Source organism: Ambystoma mexicanum, chromosome 13 (genome assembly GCF_040938575.1).
Source record: "Ambystoma mexicanum isolate Mex_15411 chromosome 13, UKY_AmexF1_1, whole genome shotgun sequence".
NCBI lineage: Eukaryota > Metazoa > Chordata > Amphibia > Caudata > Ambystomatidae > Ambystoma > Ambystoma mexicanum.
The window spans coordinates 210,494,229-210,510,951 of NC_090938.1; the positions used below are offsets into that span (position 1 = coordinate 210,494,229).

At 47.1% G+C, this 16,723-nt stretch overlaps 1 protein-coding gene across 2 annotated transcripts in view; it reads right to left on the bottom strand.

The window, feature by feature from the left end:
* DENND2D (DENN domain containing 2D) overlaps nt 1–16,723 on the bottom strand; it is a 964,922-nt gene that overhangs the window by 577,170 nt on the left and 371,029 nt on the right. For both annotated transcript variants that reach the window (XM_069633670.1, XM_069633672.1), the window contains exon 4: nt 11,384–11,453. In XM_069633670.1, coding sequence (XP_069489771.1) covers nt 11,384–11,453 — 70 coding nt within the window. The remainder of the gene's footprint in view (nt 1–11,383; nt 11,454–16,723) is intronic.

Genomic DNA, 16,723 nt, shown 5'->3' on the forward strand with positions numbered 1-16,723 from the left:
GTACTGGCTGAGGTTAAACGGTTTGGGGAACATTCGGGTCTACGTCTTAATTCTAGCAAGTCAGAGATATTCCCAATCACAGAAAATACACCGCAACCACAAGACCTATATGGTCTTGTCTGGAGCCCTACTCATATACTTTATTTGGGTGCACACATTGCCAGAACAGCACAGCTCTCCCGCACCTTGAACTATTGCGTTCTCACAGATGCCCTGTGCGTGAAAATAAAACGCTGGAGCGCCCTCCCCATATCATTGATGGGCAGGGTAGCACTAATTAAAATGATTATATTACCAAAGCTTTTTTATTTGTTCAGCACTATACCTGTCTGGCCGGGCCGCTCTTTATTTACCACACTGACTGGCGCGTGCACCTCGTTTGTATGGGGAGGACATCCCAGAGTGACCTGGAAAAAGCTGACAGATACATACTCTAGAGGAGGGATGATGGCTCCTGACTTGGAGTTGTATTATCTGGCTGCACAGGCACACTACGCCTCCCAATGGGCGGCACAATTCCTCAACCCTGTGACCCCGATGCCCGGTTGTAAAGAGCGCAAAGCGATAACGGCACTCCACAAAATGAGCAGATCAACCCCCTAGCACTATAACACTATAGAACCAGCGAAGGTGACGACCACTGCATGGGCCAAAATAGCCGATATGTTCGAAACCAACAGGCTATACCATCCGAGTATGCCACTCTGGGGAGACCCACAAACACCCTTCAGTGCAGATAGTCAAATCGCGATGCATTGGACATCCAAAGGGATCACCCAGTGGGGACAACTCTTCCCTGACCAGAGCTTTATCCAGTGGATAGACATCAGAGAGGTTGTGGGAAACACGAACAGACATAAACTGCAGTATACCCAAGTGCGAATGGCCATACAAGAAGCATGCCCCACATTCCCCAGCGAACCAGCGATAAATATAGGTCTGGGCTACATATTCACAGGGGGGACACAAAAAGTCTCGGCGGCGGCATTGTATAAGCTGCTACTTCAAACGCGACCTGTAGACAACACTGCAGCTAAGAGTCAATGGGAACAAGACCTGAGACAGCAGATTGATGACCAGTAATGGGCACAGATTTGCTCGCTCACCAAGCAAATATTGTGTAATTCCAGATATAAGGTAATTCACTACAAAATAGTGCAGAGAACGCATTATACCCCAGCAAAACTTAAACGACTATATCCCAACATGTCGGGGACCTGCCCTAGATGTCAGACTGAGGATGCAAATATTTATCATATGCTATGGTCATGTATAAAGCTAAGGGGCTACTGGGAGGACATCTGTGCCGCCTTAGATGAGATGGCTGACCAACCACTGGAATGGTCACCCAAGATATGTTTGCTGGGAGCAGTGGGGAAAATGAACCCGACTTGGCGTAGACTGTTGAATCTGAGCCTACTAATAGTCAAAAGGGCAATTTTGATTAAATGGAAGAGCGCATACCCCCCAACTAAGGCCGATTGGGACAAGGACATGGTGTGGACTAATGATACAGAAGAACTCTACATAGACTCGGTGCTACCCCAATCCAGACCAAGGAACATATGGGATAGATATAAACAATACCTGTTTGATAAGGCAGAGCGAGATGACTCAGGATCGGAAGCTAATTGATTTTGTAAAATGTAATGAAGCAATGTGCAATATATGTAAGCATTAATGTTACCTGTATGCAAGAAAAATAAAATTTAAAAATATAAATAAAAATAATAATGTTAAGGAAGGCTTCCTTTTCCTCTCCTTCGGGTATGCAGTCAGCCGCTGATGAAGCACACTCCCATAGTGTGTGACTGAACCTGGCGAGCGTACAGGTGGCGTTGATGGACTTCAACGCCATACTACAAGCAGAGAAGACTTTCTTCGCCATAGAATCGTACCTCTTGTCATCTCTATCCTGTGGGACAGTAGGGTAAGCGGTCCTACTGCTAGATGAAGTTGCCGCTTGAACCACCAGGCTCTCTGGAGTCGGGTGTTTTGATAAGTATTCAGGGTCAGCAGCCGCTACCCTATACTTGGCTGACAATCTTTTATTGACCGCAGGGATAACTTCAGGAGTTTCCCAATTAGATGTAATTTTCCTCTCTAAGGCTGCATGGAAGGGGACCACAGGGTCCTCCTGTGGACCTTTGTCTAATATGTCTGTTAGGTCATCCGGTTGAAAAACAGGTGAAGGCGCAGACCAACCCATAAATTCAATAATTCTTGCCATAAGGGTTCTATAGGGTGTTTCGGCATGTTCCCCTGGGTCTGGTTTAACAAATTCCACTTCTGGGGAAGTGTCCAGCCCACTTGCCTCATGTAGTGACTCCTGTAGGTCCTTCAGCCTTCTTTCGTCAGAGGTGAAATCCTCTGAAATAGGCAGTGTGGTCGTCTGTAACCCAAATGTTTCCTGGTCAGAATCTTCCCCCTCTTCATAAATTGAAGATAGTCCAGGGTACTCTGACCTCTGAAATGGTGTAAAACCCATCTCTAAGGCAGAAGGAGCCAAACTCGTCATTATTGGGCGAGAAAACGTTGATGTCGTCCACGCCGATGTGACAGACTTTGAAGGCGCCGAGAACGGCGTCGAAAAAACTGGAAGGGGTCTCGAAGAACTCGAGAGGATCGGGATCCTACTCGAGGACATCGACGACAGTCTCGACGTCGTGCCGGAGGCCCTTGGAATCACTGTTGGCTGTGGAGTGGCCTTGGTCTTCTCTTTCATCGGCATCGATGTCGGCGTCTACGATGGCGTCGAGACGATCGACCGATGCGTCGAGGAACCCTTCGACAACGGCGTCCATGGCGCCGATCCGTGCGTCAAAGGAATCTTCGATGACGCCGTCGAAGATGGTGCCTTCTTACCCGATGGCTCGTGGCGCTCTCGGGTGTTATGTTTCGCCGGGTGCTGCGACTCGCAGCGTTTTGATTTTTTGGGTTTTTCACCCGGGGTATCACCCTCAGCTGTCTTCGAGGGGGTCAAGGCCGCGTTCTCGAAGATGCTTAGCATTTTCTTTCTGAATTCCTCCCACTCCGCTTGAGAGCTGTGTTTAGTGGGACAGGAGACCCTTTCTGGGGACACAGAAGACGACGAGGAAGGGGATCTTCGACGTCTCTTTTTTGGGTGTCTTGATCTCGACGAATGGTGGGAGCTACTTCGAGATCTAGAATGGGAATGTCTTCGACGGCGAGGAGACGAATGCCTCGACTCAGCCGAAGAAACCTTCGAGGAGGTTTTGACTGACTTACCTCTCTCGAGCTTCCCCTTGCGCTCCTTCAAGGCTTTCGCCGTCATGGACATGCAGTCCTCACACTCCGAACAATGGTGCTCGGAACCCAAGCACCACAAGCAGATCCTGTGTGGATACGTTATCGACATTTTTTTACCGCAGTCTCGACATTTCTTGAAGCCGGATTGCGGCGTCGTCGGTTCCGATGAAGATGCCATCGAGAACGAGAAGGTATTATTCGAGTAGATATAGTAGTTAATCTGACTGAACTGAGCAACGACGTTCCGAGGCCCCATGAAGCGCGGAAAAACAGAACTGAACAACGGGCACAGGGCGTGGTTATTTATGGGCATGATGACGTCGGCGCCGATACGGTGGCCGTCGAGGGACATCGACTCGGCGGACGTCGACGCGCAGCGCCCTCTACAGAAAACATTTCCGAGGCCAGCAAGCTGGAAACGTATTATCAAAGATAAGGAATACGTCGGAGGACACAATCCCTTTGAAATACAGTTACAGGTAAGTAACAAAGACTTCTCCAGCATTGGATCTTTCATAGATTCTCATACTTGAATAGAATACCAAGCAGTGGAAGCATGCCACCCACTTACTGAAACACACATAGGTCAAACACTGTACTCTAAAGAATACATATACCGCTATGCATGCTTGAAACTGAAGGGAAGGAGGGATGAACAATGGCTGCTCCTACCTTAAGTAAACAGGTGATGCAGGACCTCTTGGTCCTAATGCAGACTCCTTACTGACATCTTCCTCAAGGCCGGAATGTTTGGCAAACGTGTGGAGCATGCTCCAGGTCGCCGCCCTGCAGATGTCCTTTATTGCCACTCCTGTCTGAAAAGCTGCTGTTGCTACCTCTTCCTTTGGTGGAGCGTGCTGTAGCTGACAAGGGAGTCGATCATCCTTGGATTGGTGGCAATGAGAGATGCAGTTGGCCACCCAGTGGGTGAGGCCCGGTTTGGAAACGCTTTGCCCCTTGGTGCGCCCTGAAAAGGCCACAAATAGTCTGGAGGAAGTATGAAAATTGCTGGTGCCTTGTAGGTAGAATTTTAAGATGTGAAAGGTCTAAAGAGTTGAGAGCGCGTTCAGCACTTGAGTGCTCGTCAAAAATATTCTAGAGAACTATGAGCTCTGATAGGGTTGTTTCCGATGATACCACCGTAGGAATTAACTTGGGGTGTGGCCTAAGTACCACGCAATCCTTCAGGAAGCCTGTGAAAGAGGGTTCTGCAGATAGGGCTTGGCGTTCGCTGACTCGTCTTGCTGACGTTATGGCCACCAAAACATGACCTTCCAAGAGAGGAATGGCAAATTACACCTGTGAATTGGCTTGGGGGAAGACATCATCAGAGCTGATAAAACCGTGTTCAGGCTCCAAGTGGGAACCGGTGTGGGAAATGTTGGGAAGGTGCGCAATAGCACCTTGAGAAATGTCTTAACTGCTGGGTCAGTAACAAACAACACATGTTGTGGGCCTTTAGAATAGGATGAGATGGCCGACAGATGAACTTTGATAGAAGACACTGACAAACCTGTCTAGGCCAAATGTAACAAGTAAGGCAGCAGATGGTCTATGGAGATAGACAGCGGATCAAGCTGTGATGACGTACTCCATGTGGTGAAGCGCTCCCATTTTCTGGCATAGGTCATGCATGTGGATTGTCCCAGCATTTTCAGAAAGTGTTGGGTTGAAAGCATCCCCAGAGAGTTCTTCTCTGGATACGTGATGGCAAAGCAACGCCAATTCGCATTGCCACAGGTCGCAAACAGGTCGATCTGAGGGCGACCGCATCTGTGAAAGATTCAATTGATCTTGCTGTCATTGAGTTCCCATTCGTTGGAGGAAGAGATCCCTGCTTAAATTGTCCGTTAGGACATTGCCCTTCACTGGGAGATGCTCTTCCCTGACATGAACTTGTGCTTGAGGGCCCACTCCTAGAGCTTCTGCAGAGAGAATCGCTGACCTTTCACCCCCTTGCTTGTTGGTGTAGTGCATGGAGGTCGTATTGTCCGTCTGAATGGTGACCACTTGCCCTGTTAGGACAGGCTGGAAGGATTTCAGTGCCCACCATATGGCTCGGAGCTTCAGCACATTATATAGAGTAGCATTCCTCGTTCTAACCACGTGCCCCTCGTTTGTAGCTCTCCCAGATGCACTCCCATCTGGACAGGGATGCGTCCATCCTAAGAAGCAATGTGGAGGTTGGCATCTGGAAAGGCATGCCTTGATTGAGGTTGCACTCCTTGTTCAACCACTTGAACGCTGAGTTTTAGGGAGGTTAGAGAACTAGATCTTCCCAAGAACCTGTAGTTTGCGCCCATTGCTGGTCTAGCGCCTTCTGGATTGGCCTCAATCTCAGTGTGCAGTTGGGAATTTACAAGACGGCATCATGCCCAGGAGAGATTTGAATCAACATACCGTTGAGGAGACTTCTCTGAGAAACCAGTTACTAGTTGCAACATGGCCACTATTCTCTCTGTGGATGGCCGAACCCGGGGAATGCGAGTATCTAGTTCTGCTCCGAGCAAGAGAACGGTTTGCGCTGCTGATAGCGCTGAGTTGGTCTCGTTGATGGAAAATCCTAACATTTTTAGTGTTACTTCTGTTTGCTTGACGGCCCTGGCTGTCTGCTTCTTTGACTGGCCTTTGTCAGTCAGTTGTCTAGGTATGGGAATACCTCTATTCCAGTCCGACTGAGGTGTGCCACCATCGGAGCTACACACTTTGTAAAAACCCTTGGGGCTGACTTTAGTCCGAACGGGAGCACATGGGAGAAGTGCATGTCTCCCACTCCAAACCTGAGGAAGCGCCTGTGTGCTGTATGTATGGGGATATGAAAATATACATGCTCCTAATCTAGTGTAGCCAGAAAGTTGTCTTTGTTCAGCCACGGCAAGACCTGCTGTAGTGAGGTCATCTTGAATTTTATGCATTTCACAAACCTGTTCAAAGCCTGTAGCTCTAAAATTGGGGACCACTATCCGCTTTTCTTTGTGACTGGGATAAAACGAGAATAAAATTCTTTCCCGTTCTGGCATATTGGTACTGTCTCTATGGCCGCCTTTTGAAGAAGACTGTCCATCTCCCACTTGTGTTGTGTCAAGTGGTGGACCTTTCGTAGTTGTGGAGGCGATGCTGGAGGACGGTCCACGAATGTGATGGTGTGGCCGTTCCGTACGCCCTAAAGCACCCATTTGTCTAAGTAATACTCAGCCAGTGGTGAAGATGTAGGCTGATCCTTCCTCCCACAGAGGTGCAATGTGGGGGAGGAAGCGCTCCCTTGTCAATTTTGTTTTGACTGGGCCTTTTTTGGCCAGCTACCTACCTGCCTAACTCTGCATTGTACCTGGTAGACGATTGCTGGTACCTGTTCCCTGACGGGAACGATGATGACGAGGACTTCTGGAGTAGGTCTGTTGTATCCAAGGTATTTTTAAGATGTGCGTGCAAAAGGTGCGAAAAGGACGCTGATCATTATCCTTCAGGGAGCTAGTATCAGGGGACATCCAACAAAAGTAACTCTAGAGAATAAAAGTAATTAAAAAAACAGAGCGCACACCAAACAAGAAGCAACGCAAAATTTATTGGACCCAAACAGCCGTGACATACGGTTCAGTAACCCATGAACACTGCCTACTTCGGCTGAACATTTTATACATAATTTGCCAAATTACTGCAACACTTTAGATACATTTTTAAGGCAGATCACAGAAGCTGATTGGTCGGTCTACAGTAGTCCTGTATATCCAAGTATATGTTGAATGATTCTAACTGGGTAATACACTTTTTGGCCGCACTTACATTAACACCCCTCGTGACATCAGAAAACTTCCCACACCGCCCCTCAATTATGGGACTGTGCTGATCAGTTAAAAACTCTTGTTTGCGATTGGTTGGCAATGTCCTATGTAGAAAATGGCTTCAGATGGCAAGGGCCAAGACATTCACACCGAGTCGAACCAAGGGTGTGCCCCGCGGACATCATCCAGGACACTGTACAATTTTGCACCTTAAGGACACTGAAACCTCTCCCTGCCGATTGGCTCCTCGCCCGTGCCACATATCCTCTACCCCAACGCTCTGGCCCCAGCTCCCTTCTTGCTGCTAAGTGTAGTCTGAAACCTATACCACACTGTGGCTGGAGTTTAATTAACCGTATATAATTTTTGTTTCTCTGCCCTCTCTCCCCGTGCACCCAGGTGCCTAGATCATTGGCCTCGAAAGTATCTCTTACAGTGACTTCGCTGTGGCTGAGTTCTCCTGGGAAACTTCAGTCGTGCAACATTTCAGCACACTGTTTCTGCTGAATGCTTAAGAAATACATACTGCTTGTCACAAAAAAGCCTGTAGCTCTTTTCTTATGAGCGGTCTGCGAGACATGCTTTCCTAATGTGGGCCTACAGACAAAATGGCTTCTCTGTTGTTCATATATTGCTCAAAGGTCCCCCCCTACCATATACTTCTCTACAACATCTTGCACCACCACCCGGTGCCCGCTCTATACAACTACTCCATACTACGCCCAAAGCACCCACCACTCACTGAGTTCCACCATGGGGTTTCTCACGCTGTGTCACGTTCTGCAAGCAGCGCCACATTCTATGATGTCACCCACCACACCACTCTCGACATCAACACTTTACATGCGCAACTGATGAGTGCGCCCCCCTCTGCAGCGTTGAACCTTGACCTTTACACCAAGCTAATGGCTTTTGCTGTGTCAGTCTTTATTCCTTTGAGATGGCTGTCAACCTTTTGCTGAACAGCTCCTGCCCAACGAAGGGCATATCGGGAATTTGGACTTGGACCACCGGCCTTACTTTTATCGTTTTCATTCACGATTGCCTTCTTAGAACGGTGCCATGGGCATTTTCGCAAAACCGGACTCAGCCACATCTACAGCTGTATCAATCATGTGGTCTGAGGCGGCTTCGGCCATCTCAGATGATTGACTTTGCTCCCTTTTGAAACTCCGGTGGGAGGTGCTTTGCGAACTTGGACACCTTGTGCCAAAGCTCTCTGTCGTATCTTGCTGACATTGCTAGAGCGTTCTCTGCTCTTATTGACATAGGCGCTGCAGCTGACATTTTTCTACCAATTGCCTCCAGCTTCCTACCCTCCTTGTCTGGAGGAGTGTTTAGTGGTGAAGCATGATTTACCAGCTTCTTTCTTGCCGCTACAGTGAGGATAGAGTCTGGCTTGGGGTGTCCCCGTAGGCATAAAGGTGCACTATCAGGAGCCTTGTATTTCTCATGGCGGGCAGCTAAGGCGGGAGTGGCGAGCGGGTTTGCCAAGATCATCTTCCCAGCTTCCGATATGGCATCCAATAGTGGAATGGTCATAACCACTCTCCTCCGCTTGTCCCGGAGTTCGTATAATACCGTTTTTTTCTCCTCACAGGATCCCTGTAGGGTGAACAATTCAGCCGCTTAACCTATGATGGTGTGAAAAGAGGCATCATCTGGTGGTGAGGAGCCCCCAGGGGAGTCACAACTTTGTTGTTTCTCGATGATGTATTTGTCCTATTCATCTGCATGTTGTGTGGGTAAATCTTGAGGGAGTTCCCCTTCAACAGGTTCATCATCTTGGGCGTCCGGATCGGTGAAATACCCATATGGCTCGTCCACAGTATCCTGTCTGTAATGATCAACCTGCCAATCTGGAAAGGACACAGTGGATGGGGCACTAGTGCCCCAGACAAAGGACGTGGTGGAGGAGATTGTCTTCATCCTAGTGACATGGGGCGAGATGTTGCGTCTTCTCTGTGGAGACATGCTTCTGGGCGAGATGCTGTGTCCTGTAGGAGAGACACTCCTTTGCCTTTTGGAAGGTCCTTCCTGTTCTGAAGTAGTCTGCCGTGTGCCACTCGTGCCGCTAGTCGCGCCCCGTCTTTGTTGAAACTCGTCCATATTGTTCTTCAGTGCTGGATGAAAGCGGTAAGAGGTGTCCTCTGTAGAGGAGTGCCAATGTGGAATGTGTTACTTGGGTAGTGACTGTGGTGCCCCGGATAGGTCCTTAACATCCGTGAATTCTTCCTGGAGGATTATGTCAGGTAATTGTACAATCTCTTTAATGGGAGACAGGGTGATCCTGGGTCCTAATGTGCGAGGTATTGCCAGCATATGAAAATGACCCTTGAATTTTCGACAGAGGTGTTAAATAAAGATTATTTTTTGTTGACGAGATATTATCGGTCGACGGCTTATCCAGCATAGAAGTAGTCGAGGACGAGTGGGTAGTCATGGACAAGTGGATAGTCGTGGGCAAGCGAGTATTTGTGGACGAGTGATTAGTCATGGATTAGCAGTGTTTCAATACAGTCGTTGATGAGGAAGCTTTCATCGCAGACAAAGTTGTCGTCGATGTGGTTTTCCCGGTGGATGACAATATCTTGAATGAGGAGCGTTCCCCATGATCAACTAGGCGTTGACGGTGCCTCGTGGTCGGTAGTCATCCGCTTCGTGGATGAATGTCCTGTAGACAGGGCCTTTGTGGATGGTATTTTAACCGTGGGCAGTGCAATAATAGAACTGGTAGTCGCCCGCTCCATGGACAAGAGTCCTGTGGATGGGGTATTAACAGAGGGCACCTTAACTCTTGATTTGGTAACTTTTTCCTCCAGATGACGAACTTTGTGTGCACTGGGTGCCTAGGAGCCAACCCTTGACTCCTTGCTACTCTTCTTCCTAGATTTTGCAGGAGGTGAAGGTCCTCTTCCACCGAGGAAGTTGTCCTTCAATTCAGAAGAAAGCTCAGATAGCTGATGAGGATTACCCTAGTGTGTAGACCACTGTGAAAAATCTGAAGATGGCTTCCTGGGGTGGAGCTTAAGCCCTGCCACCTCACTGGTTGGGGTCATAAAGGATCAAAGTAAAATTAAGGGACTTCGTAAGTGAGTGCCTTGCCAGGCATAATAGGCAATCGGTATTGCTTTTCCTATAGAAAAAATGTATTATGTATATTATGTTTAAATTACAGATGATTCCCAGTCAGACGACAGGGAATATTGAAGCTTGTGAATCTATGAAATATCCAATGCTGAAGAAGTTACAGTTGCTTACACATACTTGTAAATGTTAAGTTTATAAAGTACTAGAGATCTATTCTGCAGTGTTGAAGGCAATGGACCAATCTAACAAGCCCAAAATGTCGAAGTCGAATATCCATTATCGAGAGTAGCTTCTTATTCAACTCTAGCCACCTATTTTGGTCAGAATTCCCATTGCCAGTCACCAAGTAGGCTGGATTTTGGAAGTGGACAGCACATTTATCATTGTTGAAAATATGTTGTTCTGTAAATCTGTTTTTTGTGATGTTAGGAGGGGCTATAAATGTGCTATCTCGTCATCTGTAGAGCTATCAAGTTTATATTCATGTCTTTGTAGTAACTGGCACTTTGGCGTGGTTGTGCATTTTATGGTCAGTGTTGCTTGGGTGATATGCAACCATTGTATTTGTTTGTGATTGGTCCAATAAATGTCCTCAACGGTCCGGTTGCTCCTCTCATTTTTGAAAGGTTGGACCAATTGTTGAGGAAATAGGGTATGAAGTGCCCAATGAGCTCTTTGTTTCAACCTTCATTATTGAGGTCTGTAATTAATCTCAGAAGTTCCTTTAGATCTATGGAAAATACATAAAAGCCTAAAGATTACAACCTTCTCGCTTTCTCCAAGGAGAATAGTGTGACAGATGAACATAGAGGTGAAAGTGCATGCTCAGCTCCTGCATATTGAGTGAGCAGGAGTGAGGTCTATGGTGGATTTAGCTCATCTTGAAATACATGCAGCTTAGATGATGCTACTGAATTTGTTGTAAACCGACTTGGACAGAGCAAAGGTACATAAGCAAAGTTTCCTGGCAGTTTATTCATTGTGATATTTTGGCATTAGTTACCAAATTTCATCCAAGTATTAATTACGTGAAGCTTTTTTGCTTCAACAAGGAAATGTAACAACTGGATGCTACTGCTTGTTCTGCCATAGTGCACAATCAGTATACAACAGTATACTGAACATGTATTTTCATAGTTAACAATATGCCATTTATTTAAAGTTATAATGTTGGCACTGTAAATATTTCATAATACTATTTGTCAGAAAATTTCAAAATATGTATACACATTTAAATTTACCAATATTCTTCTGCAGTAGCCAAACTTTCTGGTGCCATCAACATTGGTCAAGACGAAAGAGAACGTTTCACTGAAACAAGAAAGCACACAGATAGGTCATTCCAGGAAGAAACCTAAAATCAGTGTAATTTCAATCATTATATGGACACATTACCACTAAGAAACATGAGCAAGAAAGACAACTCACAAGTAAAATATGTTAGCACCTTAATAAATGCACTAAAAGTTAACCATTTTAAAGCCGACAACCACTTGTGCGTCTGGGTTAGATTATAATAAATCCCATGTGTGCATTTTTTTACAAAACATGCATATGATGTTTACATTGTTTATTGCATAGTTCATGTGTGTTAATGTATTAAGATACAAATGTATGTGGTTCGATTCAAAATGCTTGACCTCTAGATATTTCAATAATTAGTGTAAAATAAAAAACATCTTAGAGAAGATTATATGCTACTATCTAGGAAATGAGATTGGAACATTGGGTAATGACAAAGACTAACGTGAAAATAAGATCGGATGGTAATATTCTTTTGATTGGATGTTCCTCCCACGTATTCCTCATCTTAAGATAAATATCTCTCCAGCTTTGCTGCTTTGGAATGTATTTTTTTGACAGAGGGCGCTGTATGCAGTGTCGTTGAGTCGATGTTCCTCGAAGGCATCGGATCGACGGTCGACATCATCATCAATTTAAATAACGCATGCAGCGCCCGTTGGCTTCAGTTCTGTTTTTCCCCTCTGAAGAAGAATTATCAGGCGTACGCAAGACCGTAGACTCACAGAAACCGTAAAGTGTAATAACACGTAAATTGTACGGTGGGGTAGGCTGGGAAGGGCGATGAGGATAAGTGGGAGGAACCTCAAATCGAAAGAACGTTACCAGGGGTAAGTTAACTTTTTCTTCGAATGGATTGTGTCCTCCCACATATTCCTCATTTTATGATAGACTTCCAAAGCAGTAATACTGGAGGTGGGAGTACCAATTAAATGTAGATCTAATCATGGACCGAATGGAGGACGGTTTTTGCAAAAAATCTTCCCTGACTGGATGAAGAATACAGACAGTAATGTTTTACGAATATATGGATAGAGTGGCACAGCCTAGCCCACCAGGGACATCGGCTTTCACGATGAATGGTAGGGTCTGATCAGGCTGCAACAAAACAGGAGCCGTGGTGAAGGCTTGCTTAAGGGACAGAAAGGCTTGTTCTGCTTCTGCAGCCCATATGAATTTTACCCCTCTCTTAAGGAGGATTGTTATCAAAAGGACCAGAGTAGAAAACCCAGCGATGAACTGTCAATAAAAGTTTGCGAGTCCAAGGAATCGCTGTATGTCCTTTACACTTCTTGGCGTTGGCCATCAAAATATGGCTTTGGTCTTAGTAGGGTCCATGCAAATGCCATCCTGGGATAGAATAAAGCTTAAGTATGGTACTGTAGTGGAGTCGAAGACACACTTCTCAGTCTTAGCGTAAAGGTGATTTCTAAGTAGTCGTTCCAGAACTTCTCGGACGTGTTTATGATGTTCAGGAAGAGAGGAGGAGTACACCAAAATGTCGTCCAGGTAGACAACTACGGTAGAGTACAGGAGATCTGAAAATAGCTGGTCAACAAAGCATTGAAATACTGCGGCAGCATTTACTAAGCCAAAGGGCATGACCCTATATTCAAAATGACCCAGGGGGGTACAAAAGGTGGTCTTCCATTTGTCTCCTGATTTAATGTGGAGTAAATGGAAAGCGCCCCTTAGATCCATCTTAGGAAAGTACTTGGCTCCCTGCACAGCTCGGAGCACCTCCTTAATCAGTGGCATAGGATAACGTTCAGGCCCCGGTAATCGATGCACGGCCGTAATTCTGTGGATCCTTTCTTGGGGATGAAGAATAAAGATGCCCCAGCTGGAGACCGAGATTCTTGGATGAGACCATGTTGTAAATTTGAGTCCAGATATTCTTTCAATGTTCTCCGTTCGGGTAGAGATCAAGGGTACATCCTGCCAAAAGGAACCAAGGCATCTGGGACAGTTTTAATGGAACAATCTCCGTCCCTGTGTGGAGGAAGGGTATGTGGTTTTTTATCCAAGAAGACTTCCTTGTAATCCTGATAATGAGGAGGTACCATAAGAACAGAAGCTGCTGACAGAGATCCCTTCTGGTTGGACAAGGGATGAAACGTCGATGGAGATAGAAAATGGATGGTGTTGGTAGCCCAGTTAATCGTCGGGTTATGCCTTTGCAGCCAGGATGAACAAGTTACTTTCTTACCTGGTAACGTTCTTTCGATGGGATGTTCCGACGAGGTATTCCATATCTATGACAGGTAATCACCACAGCTGTGCTGCTTCGGAACATTTTCAGCGTCTGCGTCCTGTGTCCTGTGTCGATGCCGTCAATACGCTGTCCTCGAGGGCCTCCGTCGAGCTGACGTCACCGGATGTTAGAAGTAGGACGCACGACGCCGGTAGCCTCAGTTGTAGTTTTGTCCCCCAGAACGTGTGGCACTAAGCTACTGCCAGTATGACCACAGAAAGCCTTGCGGAAACGTAAGCTGCAATCGCATAAGAAATTCTGTAGCGGGGCCGGCTGGGAGGGAACGATATGGAATGTGTCGTTGGAACATCCCATCGAAAGAACGTTACCAGGTAAGAAAGTAACTTGTTCCTCGAGGGGATTGGTTCCTCCGACGTATTCCATATCTATGACAGACTCCCAAAGCAGTACCAACGTATGGAGGAGGGAAAAGAATTTAGAAGAACAAGTTACTTTCTTACCTGGTAACGTTCTTTCGATTGGATGGTCCGATGACGTATTCCATATCTATGACAGGTAATCACCACAGCTGTGCTGCTTTGGAAACTTTTTTCGGTGTCTGCGTCGATGACATCGATGCGCCGTCGAGGACCTCCTCCGACGTCGGACGTCATCCGATGTGATAAGTAGGATGCACGACGCCCGTAGCCTCAGTTGTAGTTTTTTTCCCCCAGAACGTGTGACATTAGTCTACTGCCAGTCAGACACAAAGCCTTGCGGAACGTAAGCTGCAATCGCAAAAGAAATTCTGCAGCGGGGAAGGTAGGGAGGGAGTGATATGGAATACGTCGTCGGACCATCCCATCGAAAGAACGTTACCAGGTAAGAAAGTAACTTGTTCTTCGAGGGGATTGGGTCCTCTGACGTATTCCATATCTATGACAGACTCCCAAAGCAGTACCAGAGCAAGGAGGAGGGAAAGAATTTAGAATCAAAATTTAGAATTGCCAATCAAATAGCAGAGCAAAGGACCGCCTTGCCAAAGGCCAGATCCTGTCCTCGGATGGAATCGAGGGAATAGTGATGTACAATTGTATGTACTAAAGCCTAGGTGGCTGCATCACAGATGTTGCGAATAGGAACACCCCTCTGCAGGGCAGTAGATGCAGCCATACCCCTGGTAGAATGGGCCCGCAAGCCAGCCGGTGGGTCCTTACCCGCCAAGCGGTAACACTCCGAGATGGCCAAAATAATCCAGCGAGACAAAGTCTGTTTCGTCACAGCTTGTCCCAAACGCTTTCCAGCGTAACCAATAAAGAGTTGATCGTCCACTGACCCGGGACATGCATGAAACATAAAAGCTTAAAGCTCTCCTAGGATCAAGCCTATGGAGCCTCTCTTCTTCCTTACCAGGATGCGGAGGAGGATAGAACGCCGGAAGAACAACCTTCTGGCTCAAATGAAATTCCGAAACCACCTTCGGAAGAAAAGAAGGACGAACTCTAAGGACAACCCTGTCCTTGTGAAATACAGTGAAGAGTGGCTTAACTGAAAGTGCCTGTAACTCACTCACTCTGCGAGCGGAAGTAACCGCAACTAAAAACACAGTTTTCAGAGTTAACAGCCTCAAAGGGCAAGAATGTAAAGGCTCAAACGGTGCAGCCATAAGAAAGTTAAGAACAAGGTTTAAATCCCAACCGGGCACCAGGAAAGGTGACGGAGGGAACACATTAGTGAGCCCTTTCAGAAACTGTGAAATTAAAGGGATTTTAAAGTAGGAACACTCTTCAGACGAGCGCTTAAAGATGGACAGCGCCGCCAGGTAACCTTTAATCGTACCCACTTGCAAGCCCCTGTGGGCCAAAGAAAGTAAAAAAGGACAGAACCATGGGGATGTCACATGCAAAAGGATCCACATTCTGAACGCTGCACCAGTCGCAGAACTTGCGCCAACGGCAACGGTACAGAGACTTTGTTGCTGGCCGTCGGGCCGAGAGCAACACCTCCATCACGTCTTCAGGGAGGTCCCAATCCTTATACCTCAACCTTTCAGAAGTGTCATGATCTCTGCTTCCAAAAGATCAGGACTTGCCCGACTCCCTTGGAAGCAGACCCATAACCCCGGTTCCGAGTGCCAGCCAGTCCCAATTGGGACCTTTTGGACCCTGTCCTGGCGCCAGTGGCACCAGGCTCATAAAGATGCCCAGTCCCAGCGCTGGAAGCGCCGGGCTCATAATGCTTGGGTGGACTTACCTGCAGCAGACCATGCTGCTTACTTACCTGCCAGTTGAACCCCTGATCCTCTTCTGTTTGGGACTACTTTTCCTGTTGGGTGGGGCAGGAGCCACTCCCTAGGTTCAGAATACTGGAACTCTTCTGGAAAGCAGGAACTCTTTTCTTACCTAGGCGTGGCTGTAGAAGGAGAGACCTAAGCACTACAGGAGGCTATTTAAACCACACCCGATGGATGAATCTTGCTTTGTGTCATTCTGCATTCTCTGCAGCAGAACGCTCATCGTGTCTTCTGCTTCTGATCCTGGGCCTAAGGGAACAAAGGCTTACCATCCTGGAATCCAGTCTTCAGCAGCACCTGTAAAGACAAAGAAAGAACAGGTTAGCACTACGGTCTTCAGTGGCAGCGCATCTCTTACCTGGTCCATCGGCTGTCACCAACGCCTCGCGCTGCATTCCGGCATCTGAAAGACAAAGGCTTACCTACTCTTCGCATGCTCCGGAGGTCTTCGCACTGCATTCCGGCATCTGAAAGACAAAAGCTTACCAGCTCTTCGCACGCTCCGGAGGCCTTCGGCGCTGCATCCCGCATCTGAAAGACAAAAGAAGGTGCGTTTAAAGACATTGGGCAACTTTATTACTCACGTGCCATTACTCCTTCCCACGCCGAATCCAGTGGGTATTCCAGCACCCTTCAGCTTCTCTAAAGCTCCGAACTTGTACCTTCAAGATAAAAGGGACAGTTAGTGCGCATCGTGAAGCAGGCTACAAGCGCTTACTTACGTGCTTCCAGGCGCTTCTATTCCTCACGCGGGTTCGATCCTCAACTCTCATCAGCCCGCCATCCGCCATC